General features: G+C 54.8%; 1 protein-coding gene across 4 annotated transcripts; it reads left to right on the top strand.

Moving 5' to 3' along the window:
- Positions 1–774: 774 nt before the first annotated feature.
- On the top strand, positions 775–22,391 carry KASH5 (KASH domain containing 5). 4 transcript variants are annotated; one of them, XM_060130116.1, is made up of 19 exons: positions 775–896; positions 4,011–4,115; positions 4,540–4,726; positions 5,199–5,263; positions 6,439–6,505; positions 6,768–6,929; positions 7,176–7,293; positions 7,631–7,681; positions 12,869–12,946; positions 13,212–13,268; positions 13,516–13,575; positions 14,556–14,620; positions 14,784–14,871; positions 15,182–15,298; positions 17,405–17,463; positions 19,262–19,307; positions 21,016–21,080; positions 21,164–21,283; positions 21,390–22,391. In XM_060130116.1, the coding sequence occupies exons 1-19, from the start codon at positions 854–856 to the stop codon at positions 21,547–21,549; spliced, it is 1,713 nt and encodes a 570-aa protein (XP_059986099.1). In that variant the 5' UTR covers positions 775–853; the 3' UTR covers positions 21,550–22,391. The 4 variants fall into 4 exon arrangements, with proteins under 4 accessions (XP_059986099.1, XP_059986098.1, XP_059986097.1 ...); XM_060130115.1 differs by having other exon boundaries at positions 15,176–15,298; XM_060130114.1 differs by having other exon boundaries at positions 21,164–22,391.
- The last annotated feature ends 128 nt before the right edge of the window (positions 22,392–22,519 follow it).

Genomic DNA, 22,519 nt, shown 5'->3' with positions numbered 1-22,519 from the left:
ATAGGGCAAGAATGTCAGTAGCCCAGGGTGGTGTGAGAACCCAGGGACAGCCCCTCTTTCGGAAACGTTTTCCAGAGGAGGGGACATGGGAGCTGAGACAGGAAGGGCCAGTGAAGAGGATGTCCCAGGCAGAGACCTGGAGGTGGGAAGAACTGGCTCAGTTTGGGGAACAGCACACAGTTCAGAGTTGCTGGAGCAGCAAGTGGGATTTGGGGTCAGGGAGACAGGTGGGATCAGGCCATGAAGGGCCTTGGATATCGAGTCCAAGGTCTAGGCTTTGTCCACGGAGTGCTTGGGCGCTGTGGAAAGACATTGAGCAGGGGAGGGGCGGGTAGCTCTGGGGCCCTGTGAGGATGGATTGGGGCGGGAGACTGGAGTCAGGAAGCTGGGTCAAGGGCCCAGGGGGAGAGGCTGAGGCCTGACCAGGGGCCATAGGGAAGGAGAGGAGGGGTCAGGGGAGAGTCACTGGGCAGGAGGGACAGGGCTGGGGAACTTGACAAACTGCGAGGAGGAGGGATGGCAGGAAGGAGTGACCCTACCCCCTTTGATCTCTGCCGCCCACTCCTTGGGCCCCCCATTTTCCCAGCTCACACGTCCAGTCCATAAAACAGGTCTGAGTGGGAGCTACACTGGTCCAGGCAGGGGTAGGCAAACTGGTTCTGAGAATCCAGAGCGGCCTGGCGCACAGGTGGGGCAGGGCAGGTCTTCATCCACGGGTGGCTGGTCTGGGGAGGCCATTCCCCTGTTTGTCCTTCCAGGATCTCTTGAAGAAGCTGGTCCCTTTTCGGTCCCTCCCAGTGATGTGGGGGAGCTGTTAGCTTCGCCAGCAGCTGCAGAGCAGCGGGGGTGGCCCATGGACCTGCCAGAGAGCCAGGCGGGTGGCCCTGCTGCCGAAGGTAAGTGGCTGTGTCCCTGTTTGTCCCGTGGGAGGATGAAGAGGGAGGAGTGGGTGGATGGGACACCAGGCTGTGACTTGGGGACTTGGGAGAGGTGGCCTGGGGTGGCTGAGCCTCCACCTCAAGGCAGGGTGGGCGGTAGGGAGGGATCCTCGATGAAGTGCCTGCTGTGTGCCCACCTGCCTGGACACCTTATTTCATTTGCTCTGGGGAGGCCAGACTGCGAGAGTAGAAGCCTCTGCATGCGCTGTGCCCCCTGCCTGGAGCACCCTCTCCAGTGACCCACAGGCTACCCTCACTTCTTTCAGATCTCTGCTTTCTGTAAAGCAGCTGCCCTGTCGCACTCTCTCCCCTTTCCTGCTTTACTTCTCTTCATAGCACTGACATCTATTTGTCTGTCTGTTTAGACTCTGTCTCCCCCACTAGAACCTGAGCTCCACAGGGCAGCCTCGGTTTTATTCACTCTGGTATTCCCAGTCCCTAGAGCTGCGCTGGTCAATGTGCGAGCCATATATGTAATTTAAAATTTTGTTAGTAGCCACATTGAAAGAAAAAAAAAGAAACAGACAAAATGAATGGCAATAATAGATTTTATTTAACCCCATATATCCAAAACAGTATCCTTTCAGCATACAACAATATAAAAATGTGTTGGAGTCATTCTCTTTTTTTCATACTAAGTCTTCAAAATCTGGTTTACACTGATAGAGCACCTCAATTTACACTCACCGCAGTTCAGGTCTCAAGAACCACTGTGGCCAGCGGCTGCCCTGTTGGTCACGCTGCACTGGAGCAATGCCTGACATGTAATAGGAACCCAGTTGCTAAGTCCTTGAATAATTGGATGGATGCAGACCAAATGGGTGTGAAAGCGGCTTCAGGAGGAAGATGCTGGGTTGCCCTTCCTGAAACTCATCTATTAAGTGAGAGAGCTCGAGGGAGACTGCCATCCTAGAGGAGAGGCAAGACCCCTTTCTTAGAGGCTCCTAGCAGGCCTGGACTCTGGCCTCAGGAGGCTCTCCAGATAAGAAGGTAGGAGGCAGACACCGGGGTTCGGGAAGTGAGGGCAGGCTGACCGAGGGACCAACATCTAAACATCTAAACTTCGTCTGCACCAGCAGAGGGCGTGCGGCCACCGAGGAACCCATGGCCAAGGGCTGAGCCAGCTTTGGGAGGCTCCCGAAGGAAAGGGAGGAACACACCCAGAAGGGATGGAGACCGAGGAAGGCAAGGGGGGAGAGAGACGAGACAGCGGAGGAGGGAGAGAGAAGGCTCAGGGAACGGAGAGTCGCTGAGGTGTGGGGAAAGAAACACAGAGACAGGGAAGAAAATGGGAGCGGTGGACATGGAGACAGGCAGGCAGGACTCAGGGGACAGAGAGATGGGGAGGAGGATGGGGAGAAAGAGCCAGAGAGAAAAAACTAGAAAAGGGACAGGACAGAGACAGAGCTAGAGACACTGAGGAAGGAAATGAAGGAAAGAAGACAGGAGAGAAGCAGAGTGACATCTTCCTGAGGGGCCCCGGGAGGCAGAGTGTCACATCTGCACTGTAGATACATGCAGATCCTCAGATCCCACGACATCTGGAGCCAGCCAGTCCTGGGTGACCTCACTGGGCCTCAGGGTCCTCCTCCATAACATGGGGGCACAGTGAGAGGAGGTGTCTCCCCCAACTATACATTCCCACTCCCCTTCCCTAGAAGCATGAGTTCAAACCCAAGGGGACAAATTTTAGCTCACTACAAAGAACCCTTGAAGAATCAGAGGGATGAGAAAGGGCACTCATATGTTGAACATGTGACCTTGGGCAAGTTTCTAACTTGCCCGTCTCTAAGTATCCTTATCTTTAAAGTGGAGCTAATAATAGCAGCCACCATGGTTCGTGTAAGATGCTCAGAAGGGGCCTGGCTCCTATTAAAGGCTGAATACATGTTCAGTTTTATTATTGAGCTTCCACCATGTGCCAGGCCCTCTGCCAGGACCTTTCCAGATTTTATCTCATCTCCTCCAGGAGCGAAGTAACCACCCCGCCACCCATTTTCTGGAGGAAGAAACTGAGGCTCCAAGAGCCTGAGTCCCTTGCCCAGATTGCCCCCTGAGTCTGTCAGACCTTGCAGCCTGTGCTTGGCCCTCTGCTATACCCAGCTGTCCAGGGTCAGGGCAGGGAGCCTCATAGGTCACTTCCAGCCCTGGGAAAGAGGCTGGGCTGGCCCAGTGGGTCCTGGGGTAGAGAATATACAGGCTCCTTCTATATCTTGGAGCATTGGTTGAGTGCCTGTTATGTGTGGATACAGCAGTGGACAAACAGACCCCAGGATATTCACATTGTGCAGAGGCAGGGGAGAGGGGGTGCTCTTCAAATACATAGACCTAGCCCTCCCATCCCTGGGGAGGGGAGGTCACTCTACCCACCCATTTTACCGGTGGGGAAACTGAGGCTCCAAAAGGAGAAAAGACTTGCTCACAGTCATGAAGCTGGACTCTGAGCTCCTAACTGCTCCCCACCCACCCACCCTGCCTGGATTGCCCCATCCCCCTTCGTTTCAGGCCCCAGGCCGTGGGCACTGATGTCGCCAGCCTCAGGGATGTGGGAAGGAGAGAGACCCAGCCCCGAGGCAGGCTGGGAGACCGGAGATGCTGCCGGGAGTGATCGATCCAGGCTGCCCGCGCGATATTGGATTGTTCCTGGCTCCTGGGCCCACCTTCACCCTCGGCTTCTCCCAGAATCCTCTCTTCTTTGCCCTCCTTCACCCTTAGCCCCCTCTGAGCCGAGCCTGGGAAGCAGGGGAAGAGAGGAGGAAAGGCTGTACTCAGAGTCTTTGTTCAGTATCTGGGCTCGTGAGCCAATTGAACACAAAGGATTCAACAGCAGGGGCACTTCCTGGCCTGAAAGATGGGGCCCACATTCCCAGGTCAGGGGATGGAGGAGGTGACTCAAAGACCCTCACATTGCGGCTGCCACCCAAAGCTTCCTGCGGTTCCCCACCAGCCCAAACTCCAGGCAGCTTGAAATGAATTCCTTTCCCTCTGCAGGAGCCAGGACCTGGGGTCACCCCTCTTTGCTCTTCATCGTCCCCCCTCCTCATAGGTGGGCTGGCACTCTTGTCTCCTCAGTGTACCTCTTGGACCAGCCAGAGGAGGGGAGCCTGGGGACACCACTCAGCTTAGAGGAACAAATACTCAACTCCACGTTTGAAGCTTGTGACCCCCAGAGGACAGGTCAGAGAATCAAGGAATTATGAGGGATGGAGATGGGCGGCTGGGAACTGGGGAGCCATAGCGAGAGGGATGGGCTAGGGTGAAGTGGATGATTGTGGGAAGCTTCCGGAAGGAAATGGATAAGGGGATGGAGGCCTTTCAGGACAAGGACAGTGAGGGGAGGAAACTTGGGGAACGTTAACAGAGGAGGGTGGGGCTTTGGGGCCTGGGAGAGGGAGGAAGGGCAGCCACTGTGGACCTGGTGGGGCACAGCTGGTCCTCTTCAGTCCACCTTCTGAGGTGGGGATGACTGGGCCCCATTGCCCAAGGGCCATGGTGCTGGGGTGCCACCAGCCCAGCCAGTGGTCCCACTTCAAAGCCATTGCCTGTCCCGATCCCCCACCCCTCACCTGCCCGACTCCCTCACAGCCTGCTTTCTCCCCAGGCACTGTGGCTGTGACCCATGTACTAGCCTACCTGGAGGCTGTGACGGGACGGGGTCCCCAGGATGCACGCCTCCAAACACTGGCCTGCAGCCTGGACCCCAATGGCGAGGGCCCTCAGGCCACTGTGGACTTGGACACCTTCCTGGTCATCATGCGGGACTGGATTGCTGCCTGTCAGCGGGATGGGTGGGTCCCCGCACCTCCCCCCTCCCCCAGGAAACCCTTCCTAAGATCTAACCTCATACCTGCTTACTGCAGCCAGCACCCTTTGGGCACAGCGACCTGCTGTAGTTGGAAGGAAGCTGAGGAGGAGAGAAAAGTAGAGATGGGGTTGGGAGGGGGTTCTGAGGACAAAGTGCCTGAAATTGGGAGGCAGAGGGAGTCTGGGGGCAGAAATAAAATGGGCTGGAAGGAGGAGAAGGGTGATTGTTAAGGGGCTGACAGAGGCCTGTCCCCATCCCTCCTCCAAACCCAGTCCTTGCCCCTCCTGCTTTTCCATCTGGCCCCGGGCGCTTGCCATCTGGCCTCACCTTCCTCCCCACGGTGCTCACTCTTACCTGACCTGTCCCCTCCCACCACCCGCCATCCCCCTGCCAGTGGCTGGTCAGGAGTGGGCGGGTTGTTGCAGGGAGCTCTAAGCCTCATCCCTTTGATACAGGGGATTAGAGCTGGAAGAGGAGACCGCCTTTGAGGGAACCCTGACCTCCCAGCAACTGCCATCTGGTGAGATTGTTATATATAGAATGAAGCAGGCAGGCCCAGGGTCAGACAGTGTGGGGAACTTCCCACCCAGGGGCAGAGCAGGGGATGGGGCAGGACTCCAGAGACCTTTGCTCTAACCTGGAGCTGCGAGTTTGGCTTTCTAGGTGCCTCCATGACATGACTGCCTCCCAGCTGCCCTGAGCTTTGGGGTTTATTTGTTTTTTTCCTCACGGGTTCTTTCCAACTCCTCCTAACACGAGCCCTGTTACAGAGGCCCCTCCTACCTCTCATCATCATCTTCATCACCATCATCAAGCCGGCCCCTCCCTGTACTCTAGTCCCTGCATTCAAGGTCCCTCTGGTCTTGTTGCTGGCACTGCCCCACTCCGGCCTGGCCTCAGCTCAGGCTGTTTCTCAGCGTAAACTTTCCGTGTCTTCTCTAATCCTTCACACCTGATAGGGAAGCCCTGGTGGGGAAGGCCTGGGATGCTGCAGGCTAAGGTCCCTTTCTGTCCAGCTCCCTCAGCACAGACCTGCAGTCCTCCCCTGCAGAAATCTGATTATCTGACTCATTACCTGCCCTGCTGTTTGGTTGGCTGGTTTGCTCACCATTCTACCCCAAAGTCTTCACACACAGGAGGTGCTCCATAAAAAAGTGTTCATGTTCTATTTCTCCAGGCTTATAAAAACAAAACAAAAGTCAAAAAATATAGCTTTCTTGTTATTCTCTGGAACCTCCTCCAACCGGGCTGTGAGCAGGGAAGGGGCAGGTCAGCTCCCGGGGAGGAGAGGCTGGAGGCCAGGAGTCCAGGGAGGAGGCTGTGGTGAGGATCCAGGGGGAGAAGGAGAGGCCTGAGGCAGGAGGAGTGAGGGAGCCAGGACAGCCCAGGGGCTGGGTGGGTGAGTGGGAGAACTGGGAGGACAGACAAGTTTGGGGCAGTTGAGGTGCTGCCCAATGTTGGGCATGATGAATGTGGGGTGGTTGGGGGCTATGGGGAGATCCAGTCTGAGCTCAAGGTACCCATGAGCAAGAGGCTTTCTGGATGGTGTGTATAATTGCAACCCCAGGAGCAGATGGGATCACCCAGAGTGAATCTGAGGATGGAGGCCAAAGGAAGACCAAGGCCGGAATCCTGCAGCAATCCAACATCTCAGGCCACCTGGGAGCCCACCACCCTCTGTCTGTCTCCCTCCAGGATGCTCAGAAGCTGAGGATCCAGCCAACCTGGAGAGCTTCGGAGGCGAAGACCCCAGACCCGAGTTGTACCTATCCTCAGCCCCTCCCTGCCCTCCCCCTGCCCATGCCCTCCAGCCTGCCTAGGGCCCAGGGCCTGGCCTAAGGCTTGGGGTCCTTCGGGAAGTGGGTGAGGGACACAGACTGTGCTAATAGCACAGGGAGAGTGGGGCAGTCTCCTATTTCTCTTTCTCTAGAAGAGCCGCATCTCCCCGACACCAACACCTACCCCGACCTGGGGAAAGGAGGCCAGGGCTGTGGGCAGTGACCCTGGACCTTCCCTGTCCCCAGGCCCGCCACAGCTGACCTCCTGAGCAGCCTGGAGGACTTGGAGCTCAGCAACCGCCGGCTGGCTGGGGAGAACGCCAAACTGCAGCGCAGTGTGGAGACAGCCGAGGAGGGTTCCCTGCACCTTGGGGAGGAAATTTTGGCTTTGCGCAAGCAGCTCCGCAGGTGGGCCCGGCCCCGCCCACCCTCCTGCACACCCCCGTGTCCCACCTGCCCACAGGCACAGGCTCACTGCCACTTTCTTAGTATTTTAGGTAGAAACTGGGTTTCTGTCCCCCACACTCAGTCTCTTTCCCTCCTTTTTTCTCTGGGTCTCTGTCTGGGATTTCTCTGTTGCTCTGAGTGGATCTACGTCTGTGATCTCTGTCTTCCTCTCTCCCGTGTGGCCCACCTGCCCCCGCCCCCACTCAGTACCCAACAGGCTCTGCAGTTTGCCAAGGCCTTGGATGAGGAACTGGAGGACCTGAAGACTCTGGCCAAGAGCCTGGAGGAACAGAATCGCGGCCTTCTGGCCCAAGCCCGGCAGACGGTGGGTTTCTGGCAAGAGGCACAAAGGTGCACTCTTCTTCCTACTATCTTGGAGTCTGAGCAACAGAGACTGACTATGGAGTGGGAAAGGGCAGAGGTCTCCCGGGCTTCCTCCCTCAGTCCAGGCCCTGCTCCCCAGACTTTGGATCCAGATCTACTTGCCATCCCTCTCATGACAAAGGGGACAGCAGCAGTCAGCAGGGCTCCCCAGACGCATTCCCCCGGTCCTGCTCTTCAGTGACCCAGGCCCAAGTTGTGTGCCCAGGGGTGGAAAAAGGGCAATCTGGGGGCAAGGAGGCCTGAAAAGAAGGCTTTGTTCTCTCTCTGGGCTCGGTCAGGAAAAGGAGCAGCAGCAGCTGGTGGCTGAGATAGAGAGTCTGCAGGAGGAGGTGAGCTGAGGCCCAGTGCCCACCCCTACCCCTTCCCCAGTCCTCAGGATCTCCCTGCCCTACCCATTGCTGCCCCAAACACCCCCAGCCGCCTGCAACAAACACCCTTCAGTCTGGTGAGGGAGACCTCAGAAGCCCAATCCCAATGTGTGAAGTCCCTGAAGGTCACATGGCTGCATGTGAGGACTGCCACAGTCGGTAAGAGGGTGGGGCATGGGGCGGACTCCCGGTTACGTGAGGCTGCCTACATAAGCATGGGCCAGTCTGCCCTTCTCTGTGCCTCAGTGCCCTCACCTGCGAGAAAGGGAAAAATAATGGAATCTCCCTGGTTGGATTGTGTGAGATTTAAACAAGAGGATGCTAGGTACAAGGCAGGACACATGGAAAGAGCTCACTAGAAGATAGCTAGTGTTGTTCATATTTTTTATGGTGGAAAGAGCACAGGCCTTAAAGTCAGCCCTGATTCAAATCCCGTCTCTGGGAATCCCCTGGCAGTCCAGTGGTTAGGACTCTGAGCTTCCACTGCAGGGGACACGGGTTCGATCCCTGGCTGGGGAACTAAGATCCTGCATGCTGCACAGCACGACCAAAAAAAAAAAAACAAATCCCATCTCTGCCACTTACACAACAGACAGCATTTAGGTATGTGACGTGCCCTTTCCGAGCCATAGTTTTATTCTCTAAGAACAGGAGAGAAGGGTATCTGTTCGTCAGGATTGTTGTGGGGATTAAATGGCCACTTTTAGCCCAGAGCCTAACACATAGCATGAAGAGGCCCAGTCCAACCTCAGGGCTGACTCAAGCCCCATTCTGAGACAGAAAACATCGTCTTAGTTAATTCTGGGTCCACCTACTCCTTTTAGGTGGAAATAAAGCCCACACGGAAGGTGGCATCTAAGTTGCTGGAGATCCATGCAGCATCTCAGTGCTCCTCAGTCAATGTCTGTTCTCTCTGCTGGTCACAGACTGATGTTCGTTGTCCCATCTGGTCCTTAGCCTTAGTCACCACTGCACGCTGGCATCCACCGGGGGGCTGGCATTGCCTTCTGGTCTCTGGATGTACTGTCCTCACTGCATCTGCTGGTGGTATCCCTCGTCGGAACCCGACAACCCACAAATGCCACTGGGGTTCCTCCACACCCTTTTAGGGGCACAGAGGAGGTTTAGCTGCTTTCCTGTGACTTTGTGTCTATAGGGGCCTCACTGGGCCTTCTGTGCCTTAGCTCCTCACACAGCCATCTCTGTTCTATTTTTCACACACCTTGCTGCTTCACAGACTGAGCTGGGAAACACCTCTCTCAGATTCCCAGATGTTCCAGAGGTTCTGTGGTTCAACTGCATCCATCCTGTCCAGCCGTCTAACCTGGGACTTGGGACTGGCCTCAGGGCCTATTTTCACTCTGTTGTTCTCTTCTTTGACTCTTCCTGAACTCCTCCTCCAGCGCTGAGGATCTCTGCCCAGTCCAGGCAGTAATACTCATTCTGCCTGATCCTCCCACATCTCTGTCCTATGTCTGTATTATGGCTTTTACACGTAAACCAAAAAATTTTCCGCTATCATTCCCTGGCTCTTCCATGAAAATTCCCTCTGTCGGGACAATGGGAATCTCGCTGCAGGATGGCTGCCATGGTGTGAAGCATGGGGTGCAGACAGGATGTGACTGTTTCTTCTAGAACATCTCTTTTATTGGGGGTATAGTTGTTTTACAACGTTGTGTTGGTTTCTACCGTACAGCAAAGTGCCGTAGAGTTCCCTGTGCTATACAGCAGGTTCTCATTGGTTATCTATTTTATACATATTAGTGTATATATGTCAATCCCAATCTCCCAATTCATCCCACCCTCTCCCCCAAAACATCTCTTTTTAAGAACAAGAAGAGGGCTTCCCTGGTGGCGCAGTTGTTGAGAGTCCGCCTGCTGATGCAGGGGACACGGGTTCGTGCCCCGGTCCGGGAAGATCCCACATGCCGCGGAGCGGCTGGGCCCGTGAGCCATGGCCGCTGAGCCTGCGCGTCCGGAGCCTGTGCTCCGCAACGGGTGAGGCCACAACAGAGAGAGGCCCGCGTACCGCAAAAAAAAAAAAAAAAAAGAAAGAAAAAAAAAGAACAAGAAGAAACTTTCCCTGAAGCCCCATGACAGGACCTCCCTCTCATATCTCATTGGCTAAAGTGACATCAAATGATTATAGCCGAACCACTCCCTGGCATGGATAACACAGCCACCGATAGGTCTGGGATACTTTCAGCTCGGAAGAAGAAAGCACCAAAGAACCGGTGGCTTCAGTCTGAAGGACACTAATTAACTTAACAAGAGGTTTTGAAGGTTCTGGGCTGGTTTGGCAGCTTTTTGACTTGTTTGTCTGCCCGTGGCCTCGGGATCACGGATGGCTACAACAGCTCCAGACCTCACGTTCTCACTCAAAGCAGGACAAAGAGGGACAAATGCTCCTCTCACGGCTCTCTCTCTTCATAAGAAGGAAACATTTTTCCAGGAGCACCTCCACTCCAGCCCCGCACCAGCAGACTCCTCTCACAGCTCACTGGATTACATGACGAGAGGCTGGGATAATATCTGACCTTCCTCAGCCTCTGGAGTGGGAGGCAAACGAGTGAGAGGGGGTGAGAATGGCTGCTGGGTTAGCTAACCAGCTGGGTATCTGTCCTGAATCTGCTGAGATTTCCATCTTGATTCACCTCCAGAGCTGCGGCTGGGACCCACCTGCCCGCGTGGATAGTGGACCCCCAAGGAAAGTAGGAGAGGGAATAAGCAGGGTGAATGGCAGCCGGCAGTCTCTGCCTCCTCCTGGCCCAGAAGGCCTGTGCCAGGTCAAGTGCCTTGAGCAGCGCCTGGGACATCCTAGGCGCTTGATAAACAAGCTATTCTTGGTTCCCTTCCCCCACCTTTCCCTTCTCAGCAGCTGCCTACAGACCATCTATAGATCAAGTTCTCAAGTTACAGTAGAATAATGCTGGAGTAAGGGACACTCAGCTTTCCTACGAGAACGAGAACGTACAGAGCAGGGCTCAGGTTACTGCAGAAGGAGGCAGGAGCGGCTGAGTAACCAGGTTCCCTGCCGAGTGGCCCAGGATCCAGCCTGTAAATCCCGACCAGGTGGACAGATGTTGACACAGCATTCCTGGCCCGTCCTTCCTCTGCCCTTCACCTGGCAGCCCAGGCCCACTGAGCCTGAGAGGGGGAGAAGGCGGCTGATGGAGGACTTGGAGCTGAGCCAGGCTGGAGTGAGGCGGGGAGCTGACCTTGGTATCCCTAGGGGCGCAAGGAGGAGGGATGTGGCCAAGGGTAAGTCGACTGCCTCCGTGCTCCTGAAATGCTTTCCCCAGTGACTGCCTCATGTCAAAACTCAGTGCAACTTGCTAGGTTTTTGGTGCCTGGAAGCTCTAGACTGGAATTTGGTCTGTTTTATTCTCAAATCCCATTTTGTGGCTGGCGTGGGCTGCCCTCTCCCAGCCCCCTTGTTTTCGCAGATAACTCTCTTTACCCTTGAGGACTCAGACCCAGTACATCCTCCTTGCAAAGCCTGGGCTCCCACAAGGCCCAGGGCCCTAGGCCCACCTCATGTATTATCATCTGCTTCTGTGTCGGTCTCCACCTCCAGTGATGAGCAACTTGAGATGAGGGACGAAACTCGTTCCCCATTCTCATCCAGGGCTGCATCTGGCTCAGAGGAGTCTGGGAGTTAAAAGTGCAGGATTCGGGCTTCCCTGGTGGCACAGTGGTTGCGAGTCCACCTGCCAATGCAGGGGACGCAGGTTCATGCCCCGGTCCGGGAAGATCCCACATGCTGTGGAGCGGCTGGGCCCATGAGCCGTGGCCGCTGAGCCTGCGCGTCTGGAGCCTGTGCTCCGCAACGGAAGAGGCCACAGCAGTGAGAGGCCCGTGTACTGCAAAACAACAACAACAACAAAAGTGCAGGATTTGGAATCAGATTTGGGTTTGAGTCCACTTACTCTCCACGTGACCTTGGCCAAGTTTCTTAGCCACGCCAATCCTTAATTTCTTCTGTAAAACTGGGGATGATTACAGTGTAAAAATTAATAATTGGGACAGCCAGACTTTACATTCTTCCTGAAAGGCACAGTATAACGCATATAGCAGTATCCATGAAATCTTCCTTCCAAAAATTAAACAGGAGTCTGGACAAGGCCCTGGACCTACACATCAGTTTATAGGAAATAATGAGGGGGGAGGAGCATGGTAAATATCCTGCACAGGGAACAAGAACACAGTAAAGCAAATCCAAACGCACCAATTCTACAGGACAAATGACCTGGTTTCTTCTACAAATGAAGGACCTGAAAAAATGCCAGGACTGGGGAGGCTGGGGATCACTGTCAGATGAAAAGAAATGGGAGGTTTCAACCAAAAGCTGTGGTGGACCTTGTTTGGATCCTCATTCAAAGAAGCTAAACGTGAAAAGACATTTGTGAGACAACCGAAACCAAAAAAGAGCACTGGGTGTGCAATGATATTAAGGAATTATGAATAATTTTGTTAAGAGTGATCACTGTATTGTGGTTTTACTAGAGGAAAAGTCCTCAAGTAGAAAATACAAATGCTGGAGTAGTTACAGGTGAAATAATATGATGCCTGGGGTTTACTTTAAAATACTCTGGTTAAACAAAACAAAACAAAAAAATTTGAAAAATATAGAAGAAATAAATGGGGAGAATGTATATGATTATTGAAATTGGGTGATGGATAATGGGGGTTCATCATACTGGTATTTTTTGGGGGGGCTGTGCCCCGCAGCTTGTGGGATCTTAGCTCCCCAACCAGGGATTGAACCCAGGCCCTCAGCAGTGAGAGTGTGGAGTCTTCACCATGGACTGCCAGGGAATTCCCATCTTTATCTTTAAAATAGGGCATAAGAAATAAGCTAACACTGGCAAGGTGTTCAGTAACTATTAGCAATAATAATTAGCTCATTTAATCCTCACAGCCACCCCATGCATCCTATCTTATCTCCATTTTTGCAGCTCTATTTTGATTTTTCATCCGCAAATCAAAGCTGAGATCCCATAGGATGGTTGGAAGGATTAAATGGGCTAAAAGATAGACAGTGCTGAGCATGAGGCCCAAGGCACATCAAGTGCTCAGCAAATGTCAGCTATGAATATTAACATGGCCATTTGCTGAAGTGAATGTGACCAGGGTCCCTTCTTTCAGAACGAGAAGCTGCTGGCCGAGCAGGATGGAGTGAAAAGGAGGAGTGAGGAGCTGGCCACGGAGAAAGAGGCTTTGAAGGTGCCACCCGTCCCTAGCACCTTGACAACTTCCTACCACCCCGAGGCCATTTTTACAATCACCAGTTTCAGCCCCCGTGGTCTGGTGAGATCAGGGACTTCAGTCAAGCCGTCAGGTTCCCAGGGCCAGTGGGCAACTCAGCTGAAACCCCTCTCGGTGTAGCTGATGTCCAGAGACATGGTTGGAGGTTGAGGAGAGGGGCTCGGGAGAGTGGGCAGGCCAGGGAGGGCAGGCCAGACAGATGGACGGGCTCCTTCCTTGGCAGCGGCAGCTCTACGAGTGTGAACGCCTCATTTGCCAGCGAGACGCCATCCTCTCCGAGGTGAGGGGGCTGGGGGAAAACGTTTGCCTTCTGTGTGTCTCCTGCCCCAAGTCTGCAAAGGGAAGTCCTGCTTGGCTGTAATCCTTGGATAATTAGCCAGGAGAGATCAGAGTGGTTCCCGGGAAACTGGTGCTCTCCCTCAGGCCCTAGCTCTTCCCCCAAACCCACCCCGCCTGTCCCCCCAACACCCAGCCTCAGCGTCTTTGGAGGGCTGGGCCCAGTCTCAGTCAGCTTTGGGCTTTCCCAGCGCACTCGCCACGCGGAGAGTCTGGCCAAGACCTTGGAGGAGTACAGAACTACAATCCAGGTAACCCACTGGCCTGGCCCCACTCTCCCCACTTCTCTTTTGCCATCTCTGGGATTTGCTGCCTGCTTCTGTCTCTGTTGATCTTTTTCCAAGTCTCCACGTCTTGTTTCTTCCATCGCTACTGTTTGACTGTGTGTCTCTCTCCCTCTCTGTCTCTCTCTGCCTTTTCACCTTTCCTCTGTTCCTTCCTTTCTCTCTCTCTATCTCCATCTCCTATCCACATTCCTTTTTTTTTTTAATATTTATTTATTTATTTGGCTATGTTGGGTCTTAGTTGCAGCACACGGGGTCTCTGTTGCAGCGCACGGGCTTCTCTAGTTGCGGCACACAGGCTTCTCTCTAGTTGTGGTGTGCGGGCTCCAGAGCACGCAGGCTCAGTAGCTGTGGCACGCGGACTTAGTTGCCCCAAGGCAGGTGGGATCTTAGTTCCCCAACGAGGGATCGAACCCACGTCCCCTGCATTGGAAGGCAGATTCTTAACCACTATACCACCAGGGAAATCCCTCCCATCCACTTTCATTCTCTGTGGGTGACTTCTCACCACATCTCCCCTCCTCCTATTTCTGATCTCTGCCGGGCTTGTTTAGATTCTTGTCTCGGCCTCTCTCTGGGTCTAGTCCCTCTGTCTCCTGAGGCGACTCCTCTCTCTATACCTTGTCTTCAGAGTCTCTTGCACCCCATGTGTCTCTTGCCTCTCTGTGAATCTGTTTCTGTGTCTCTCGTTTTTCCATGTGTTTTATCTCTGCCTTCCTTTTCTTAATTTTCCTGACTGATAGGTTACCTTCTGGGTTCCTGTTGCTCTTTGCCTCTCTTTGGCTTCCTAAGTTTCTGTCACTGTTTCTTCCCCTTCTCCCTTGGCAATATGTGTCTGGAGGAGCCCAAAGAAGTCACAGGAGTGGAACTGACCTTGGAAGAGGAGCCCAGGCATGAGGGGTGGGGAAAAATGGAGACCCAGGGGTCCCCCACTTCTTCCTTTGCAGGAACTGAGGCTGGAAATTTCACACCTGGAGGAGCAGCTGAGTCAGACCCATGAGGGGCTGGATGAGTGAGTGGAATGGCAGGGGTGGAGGAGGCAGGAGGGGAGCCCCAGGACAGGGACCCCTGGCCTCCAGCCCCAAGGTGGGCAGGGCAGCAACCCCAGCATAGGCTGACGGACAGGTGGTGGGCAGGCATGGAGGCAGCTTTCCCCGTCCTGACTGTGTGGCCAGGCTACCCGAAGGGGCTCAGGTGAGGAGAGTGGACTGGACCAAGCTGCCACGACCATCGCTGGGTGTGGAGATCCAGGCCATTCGGCAGGTGGGCCTGACACCCCCAGAACACCCTAACCCACCGCCAGCGGCAACTCTGACCCAGCCCTCTCACACCACCCCAGTTCCCCCAGGACCATCTCAGTCCTTAACTTCATCCCTAACCCAGTCCTTGGTCTGAGCACCAAACCCCTGCCGGGTGCTGCCCCCACCGAATCCCCAGCCCAACCTCTCACACCACCTTCTTTCCACCTCCCATCCTCACGCCTCAGCCCATCTCCATCCCACCTCTGACCTGTCTTCTGCCTTAATCTGACTCTCCATGGCCTCAGAAACAACTTCTTCTCTCCCAGAAACAGGAAGTGGCAGCCGCCGATCTCTCCAACCCTTTGTGTGGCGTGTGGCAGTGGGAGGAGGTCATCAATGAGACCAATGAGGAAGCTGAGTTTCCACCTGAAGCCCCAACTGGGGGGCAGGTGAGCACAGGAGGGACTCTGAGACCACTGGATCCAGGGGCCGGGAGAGGGGCCTGGGACACCATGTGCCTTCACTGTTCCCCATCTCATAGACAGATGTTGACTGAGGGCCTGCTGGGTGCTGGCCAAGGAGCCCCCAGCCAGACAGGACACCACCCCTGCCCTCTAGGGACTGGCCTGCTGGTGTGGAAGACAAAAGTGAACAAAGCAAACACACAAATTGCATGCTAGTGGTTGTTGTCCTTATTTCAAATACACTGTCAGGAATCACCTTATTTAAAATGGGACTACAGTGGGAAGGGAGTAAGTGAATTGTTCTTCTTGACACCATAAAGGTACAGTAAGCATTTACCTTTTGAATATGTCACCTTTAAGAAAAACTTAACAAGCCCTCTACGTAATCTTGAATTCAACAATAGCCATTGTTTTATGACTTCCGTAATTACCTGAACAATATTTCAAACGTTGTTTGAAACAACGAAGACAACTCATCTTCAGTGTTCACAGCTGAAAAGTGAGATTTTAAGCTGTTAGTGCCAGAAGAATTCCTTTTTTTAAGGAAATATTGCTAACAGCTCTGTAAACAACGCTGTATTGTCTTGAAAATTATACTGCTTCAAAGCTGTTCATCATCCTTAAAAGACAAACTCGTTTCTCTGTTCACTTTTTCCCTGAGTTGAGAGAAGCTTCTGTTTCTCTTTGACACCAGCGCTCCTGTGGGATTCCTCACTGACCTCTCCCACTGCTTCTGCGAGATTTAGGCACCCTCATCCCTCATCCTGTTACTCATGGGAAACTGAGGCTCAGAGGGCGATCACACAGCTTGTGGGGGGCGGAGCCACGCTCCTCAGGGGAAGTGTAAATTAGAGCGAGCTTCTGCTGAGAGTGGTCCGTTGCCTCCTGGAGGGGAAGGCTGACCCGGGCCTCCCGGTGCTGCCTGCGCTGGCTCCTGGGGATACAGAGCGGAGTCATTCAGGGCCTGGATTCTCCAGCGCTCAAGGCCTGGTAGAGATCATGCAATCAGGCCATCCCAATGCAGGATGATCCATGTGCTAGACGTGGGCGGCGGGCCCTGTGGGAGCCTCGAGAAGAGAGTTTCCATGTTGGGTAGGCGACTGAAGGAGATATCACAGGGAAACTGACACGAGTTTATTTTGAAGAAAGAAAGAAGTTAAGTGGTGTGATAAAGGAGAGGTCTTCCAGGCAGTGGGAACAGTAAATGCAAGGATGTGAGAGCGTGAAACCACATAACATGTTTGTGGAGCAGAGGGCAGTGGGGGTGACTAATGAGAGATGAGGTCTGGCTGGATAATGAAAGGAATTCCCTGTCAATGAAGCTGAGAGTCTGTGCTTTTCTCCATCAAGCCACAGGAAGGCTGAGGGTAGGGAGGGGCAGGTCACCTCTGGATGTAGAAAGACCCCTCTGGGGCCACATGGGGACTGACTGGAGGCTGAGAGCCTGGGAGGCCAGGGAGGAGGCTGGGAAAGTGATCCAGAGGTAGAGGATGAAGGTTGAGCCAGACCAGGGCCTTGGGATAGAGAAAAAGGGACAGGCAGAGAGAACTGGGGCAGGGAGACAGAGCTGCCGACCTGCTGACAGCGGGGTTGAGGGCGCTGGATTCTGGGAAGGGAGTAGACAGAAAGACGCTGAACTTAGCTTGCCACCCTCTGAGGTAAGCACCCTGAGGGATAGGGGGGTGCTTCTCAGGGGCAGTGGGTGCACAAGGCTGGAGCTCAGGGATGTACTTATAAAAGTGTCGAGTTGGTGGTTGAGACCACAGGCAAGGATGGATGTCTCCAGAGAAAATGGAGGGGGACCTGGGTCCCCAAGACTGGGAACTTGGGAGGAGAAGAGTGTTGGAAGGGAAACGTTGAGCCTCTTTGGGGCCCAGATGAGTGTGAGAGGCGCAGGGGTCCTGAACTCCTGGGTCCTGAAGGAGAAAGGGGCTTGCTGGAACAACTGTCCTGCTTCTGGCTTTTCTGCTCCTGGAGGGATGCTAGAGCCACTCTCAAGTGGGGCCCAAGAGGAGGGCAGGGCTTAGAAGCAGGTGGTGAATTCTTGGCAGGTGTTGCAGCCTGGGAGACCTAAGCTTTTCTTTCCCACAGAGAAACTTCCAGGCAGAGCCTGCATACCCTCATGAAGGAAGGAAGGAGCGATCAATGTGGTAAGAAGATTGGTCCTCCCTGAGCCATCCCTCTGCCTCTAGCTGACGCCAACTCTCAGATGGCTAGAGTACAAGGCCTGGAAGAGCCCCGAGGGAGTGCATCACTCATTCCCTCGTTCCTTCATGCTGAGGCCACCCTGGGCCTGCAGACCAGGATGAGTGAGACCCAGCCCTGCCCTCAGACCCTGATCGTTCCAGAAGGACATCCAGCACCCAACCCCACCTGGGGGGAAATACTTTTGGAGGAGGCCCTGCTTGGGATCCTTTAGGAGTGGTATTCGTATAGGAGGCCCTTAGACAAGAAGACAGTTGTCAGGCAGATGGGACAGCTCAGTCACTAAGTCACTGTCACTGAACACACCTCTCCCAAGGCCTCCAGGGAACTGTGGGATGAATGAGACCAAGACTGTGCCCCAGGAGAGCAGCCAGACAGTTGGGAGATCATCAGGGGCTCTGGAATCAGACAGCCTGGGTTCAGATCCCAGCTCGGTTACTTTGTGATGGGGTGGAGTGAACCCCTGCCCTGTGATTGTTACCGACTGTTACGAGGCTCATGTGCAGCCTCGGAGGATAGAGAAAGCACTAGATGTCTGGGCCCACCCTCCTCCATGGGGCCTCTGCCTTCCTGCGGTGCCTCTCTGTTCCCCCTCCCCTCTTGCAGGCTCCCGGCTGCGGCGACTAATGAGGCTGCCTGCCGCGGCCTCTAATTGGACTTGTCTGGGAAAGCTGAGATTGGGCAGGATGGGGGCCCTGGAGCTGTGACCTCCCCCAGCGTCACCAGGGAATGGAAGAGGGGGCTGAGCAGCGGCGTAGACAAGGGCTGGCGTAGGGGCTGGACATCCGAGCAGGGTGCGGTGGGTAGGGGCAGCATGATCCACAGATTGGGAAGCTGGGAGTGAGGGAAGTGGTGAATCCTGTGACCCCTAGACGTGACCAGGGGCGAGAGCTTGGACCTTGAGAGAGGGGCTGGGGGTCCCCGAATAGAAGTCCCAGAGGATCAGACAGCTGTGTGTCTGACTGGGGCAGAGGCTGGGGCCCACGAGCCTGGATTGGATGGGAGTTGAGGAAACAGCTGTATCCTGAGGGTGTTGGGCCTGAAGCTGGTAGCTAAGGCTGGAAGGCTGGATCCCTGATCCCCAGCGAAGGTGGTTGGCAGGTGTTGTGGACCTCTGGGTCTCCAAGGGACGTCAGGGCTGGCCAGCTTGAGGCCTGAGTCCCCAGAGAGGCATTTCAGGGGCTCAGACAGCTGTGACCATAGGAGGCGCAGAGGCTGGAGCTTGCACACTTAAGATAAATGATTTGGGATGGGGGCAGGGCCCACACAGTTGGGTTCTGGAGTCAAGGAAGTCTGAGCTGGAGTCCCAGTTCTCAAGACCCAGTAAGACCGAGACTGACTGAAAATGGCCCAACCCACCAGGCAGGAAGCTGGGCCAGGGGGTGGTGTCCCGGAGAGATCTGAGTCTCTGGTGTTTTGGGTGTGAGAGAACCAGAAGCCTCTGATCAACTGGGGGATCAGCTGGGAAAGTAGCAGCTGAGAAAGCCAATGAGGTGGAGAGGCCCCTGACCCTGTAGGAGTCACATACTCTGGAGAATTTGGTGAAAATTCCCTTGAAAAAATACAGATGCTGAGACCTACTCGCAACAGTTTGCTTGTTGGCAAACTCCAGGATATCCTCCAGGTCTCTCCACGGTGCCCATCCATGTTAAGAGCCCTCCTTTAAAGGTTCTGCCACACAGCGGGCGAATGGGAACCAGGCAGGGGAGACAGATGCTTGCAGCGACTTTCTTGTCACCCCAGGTTACCCAGGAGAGAGGAAGAAGAGGAAGCAGAGATCCCGGTCATGGTACGCAGTCCCCTGCACCATCCACTGCAGGCCCTCAGATGAGGCTGCTGTAGTCACAGCTCCTCCCCAGCCCCTGCCCACACCCACAAGCAGGCCAAGAGATAACGATGCCCTCGCTGCAGCTAATGAGAGGAGACGGTGCTGTAGAGGGAGGCTGCAGGCCAGTGGGCGGCCAGAATGTTCCCAGGGGACCCCCCAAGCACACATACAGGGCTGCAGCCGCTACACCACAGACGTGGCTACACCCCCGGGTTGCAAAAATGCACAGGCACAAGCGCCCACACTCAGGAAGGGCCGGGCCCTCCCTGGCCAGCCCCAGAACTCCTTTGGGGCACCGCACCTGTCACAGCTGCCCTGCCCGGTACCACCCACACCAGCTCCTTTGCTTCTCAAAGTGGCAGGTGACAATCCTGATTCTTAGGCAAGGGAAGAGAGGGAAGGAAATTTGGCGAGGTCAGAAGCCTGCAGTCCTCAGATAAGAACCGTGAGCCCCGAAGGTGCGCCAGCCTCCGTTCCAGGCACCTGGGACCCTTCAGGGCCCACACCGTCCAACATGGTCTCTCTGAGCAGCCTGACCCCAAGCCCACTTCTTTCCCACCACACCACGCTCCCTTCCATGGAGACTGGGGCCTCACCTCAGTTTCCTCGCGGCTAGTGCGACAGCAATCTTTACCCAGCTCTCAGGGTGAGGATGAGTGTTAAGGATCAGGTAGTAAAGTGCCTGGCACAGAGCAGACACACAGGAGGCGACAGTGGTGAAGATAGTGGCTGGGGTTGGTGTTCCTGGAACTCTTTATTTATTATTGTATTGTTATTACCATATCATCATCCACAGAGCAAAGGCATGGGTGGGAAAGCCTGAGATCTGCAGAGGGGATGCCCTTTCAGAAAGACACGGGGGATGAGGTGGGAAAGTGAGTCAGGAGGAGTATTGGGGGCTTTAATCTTAAAGTGCCTGCTGGGCCTGGCACAGGGCAGGAAGATGGACCCAAAGAGTATACATGGGGGCTTCCCTGCTGGCGCAGTGGTTGAGGGTCCGCCTGCCGATGCAGGGGACACGGGTTCGTGCCCCGGTCCGGGAGGATCCCACATGCCGCGGAGCGGCTGGGCCCGTGAGCCATGGCCGCTGAGCCTGCGCGTCCGGAGCCTGTGCTTCACTACGGGAGAGGCCACAACAGTGAGAGGCTCGCGTACCGCAAAAAAAAAAAAAACAACAGTATCCACGGTGGACTAGGCCCAGCCCAGGGCTGGGCTCCTCAAGAATATGGGGTCTCTGCCCTCAGGGAGCCTGTATACTTCCAGAATCAGATAGAAGATGGAAATAATAATGTTGAGTAGCTCACGCAGTTATTGTACGCTCACTGTCTGCCAGGCACTGTTCTGAGCCTGCCCCCTGATTTTTTGGTTTTTGCCCACATTCACTCACTCATTCTCCACTTCAGCCCTGTGAGGTGGGTGCCGTCATCATCCCCATCCAGCACATGGAGAAAGTGGGGCCTGGAGAGATGGGGGAACGTGCCAAGGGACACATAGCAGGAAACTGGCAGAGCTGGGAGCTCAACGCAGCAGTGTGTCTCCGGGAGGCTCACGCACTGAACCACTGTGTCCCACCCCCTTCCATGTGGTCGCTTCTGTCCAGCGGGCTGAACCTAGCACCGCTCCCAATCCAGGACCCGGTGTCTCAAGTTTGTCTCCTTTGTCCTTCCAGGTGGATCTCCCCATCCCTCTGGGAGACTCACACCCTGGAGACATCCCAGGAAGCCCTCCTGAGAGGTAGAGGGACCCAAGGGCCTGGGGGCAGACTTGGGGGCAGAGAAAAAGTCCAGCACCATCGCCCTGCCTTCCTTTCCCCCCAGCAGGCCCTCAGAGCCGGAGCTGCAGCAAGCCCTGGTGCCGGTGGTGAAGGAGCTGGTCCCAGTCAGGAGGCCAGTCTGGGGCCACCTCTGCCTGCGCCCCCTGCACCCCCAGCAGCTCAGGTGCACCCCAAGGCGTCTCCAGAAGGAGGGTGATGGTCAGACAGGGCACTTCCGGGATACCATGGGCTCCCCTGGGCCCCCCAAGCACTGTGCTGCCTCCCCACAGAGTCACTCGGCACCCGCTGATCCTGGCGCCAGTCCTGGGCCTGCTGCTGCTGCTGCTACTGCTACTGCTGCTGCTGCTCTCGGTCCGGCTGCTGGGCCAGTCCCCGACCCCCACCTGGCCCCACCTCCAGCTCTGCTACCTCCAGCCGCCTCCAGTGTGAGGCACGCATCCCGCCGCCTCAGAGCGGCGTCTAGTTCAGTGATTTAACAGGGGCTCTTTTTACTGTTAATCCCGTGGGTGTGCCACTGTGATTTGGGATTATCCCACTGCCGGGACCCTAGATACAGTGCTGCAGGGTCCACAGTCCTGTATTGGGTTTTTATGTGAAGTCTCTTGTTTTTTTAACGTTGACAACTACGTTTCTTAACAATAGCAAAACACAACCAGTAATGGATTAAGCACTAGGGGTTATATTTCCCTCACAAAACAAGTCTGGAGGAGGGCAGTTGTGGACCCACAGCTCAGTCTGCATAGCACAGGGACCAGCATGCTGTGATTCTCTGTGACTCTCTTGGCCCTCCCCCTGTGCTCAGGAGGTGGCAGGTGTTGTAGCTTCATACGTCATATCTGCAGGGAGAAGGGGACACATCTCTTCCTTTTTATAAAGAAAAGCAATAGCCTTCCCAGAGCCAGCAGCAGACTCTGTCTCATCGGCCAGAACTGTTTGGCATGACCACCCCTAGCTGCAAGGGCAACTCGGAGAGCATCTCTCTTGGCAGAAAGAGGGAGAACAAGATGTGGGCCAGGCACACACATAGATGTCACCAATGGCCAGCAGGAAACGGTGTGCCATTTGTTCATTCAGCAAACACTTAGTGATCATCTATTTGCCATGGCTAGACCTTAGAAGACAGAAAAATAGACCCTCCAATGCCAGGCTGAGGAGCATTGATTTTTCTCCTGAGGATGATGGGAGTTTGGGGGACATTTAATTACTTGTTTTTGGTTATTTACTTTGTAATTGAGGTATAACTTACATACAATGATAAATGGACAAATCAAGTATCAGCTGGATAAATTACTGCACATGTAAACATCCATGAAACCAAAACCCGGGTCAAGATATAGAACAGTTTCAGCACTGTAGAGGCTTCCTTGGGAGAGCTTTGAGCCAGGCAGGACAGTGATAG

The sequence above is a fragment of the Lagenorhynchus albirostris genome, chromosome 19 (assembly GCF_949774975.1).
Source record: "Lagenorhynchus albirostris chromosome 19, mLagAlb1.1, whole genome shotgun sequence".
In the NCBI taxonomy this organism is placed as follows: Eukaryota; Metazoa; Chordata; class Mammalia; order Artiodactyla; family Delphinidae; genus Lagenorhynchus; species Lagenorhynchus albirostris.
Note: the sequence above shows the minus strand (reverse complement) of the source record. Positions and strands in the feature narration are given on the sequence as shown.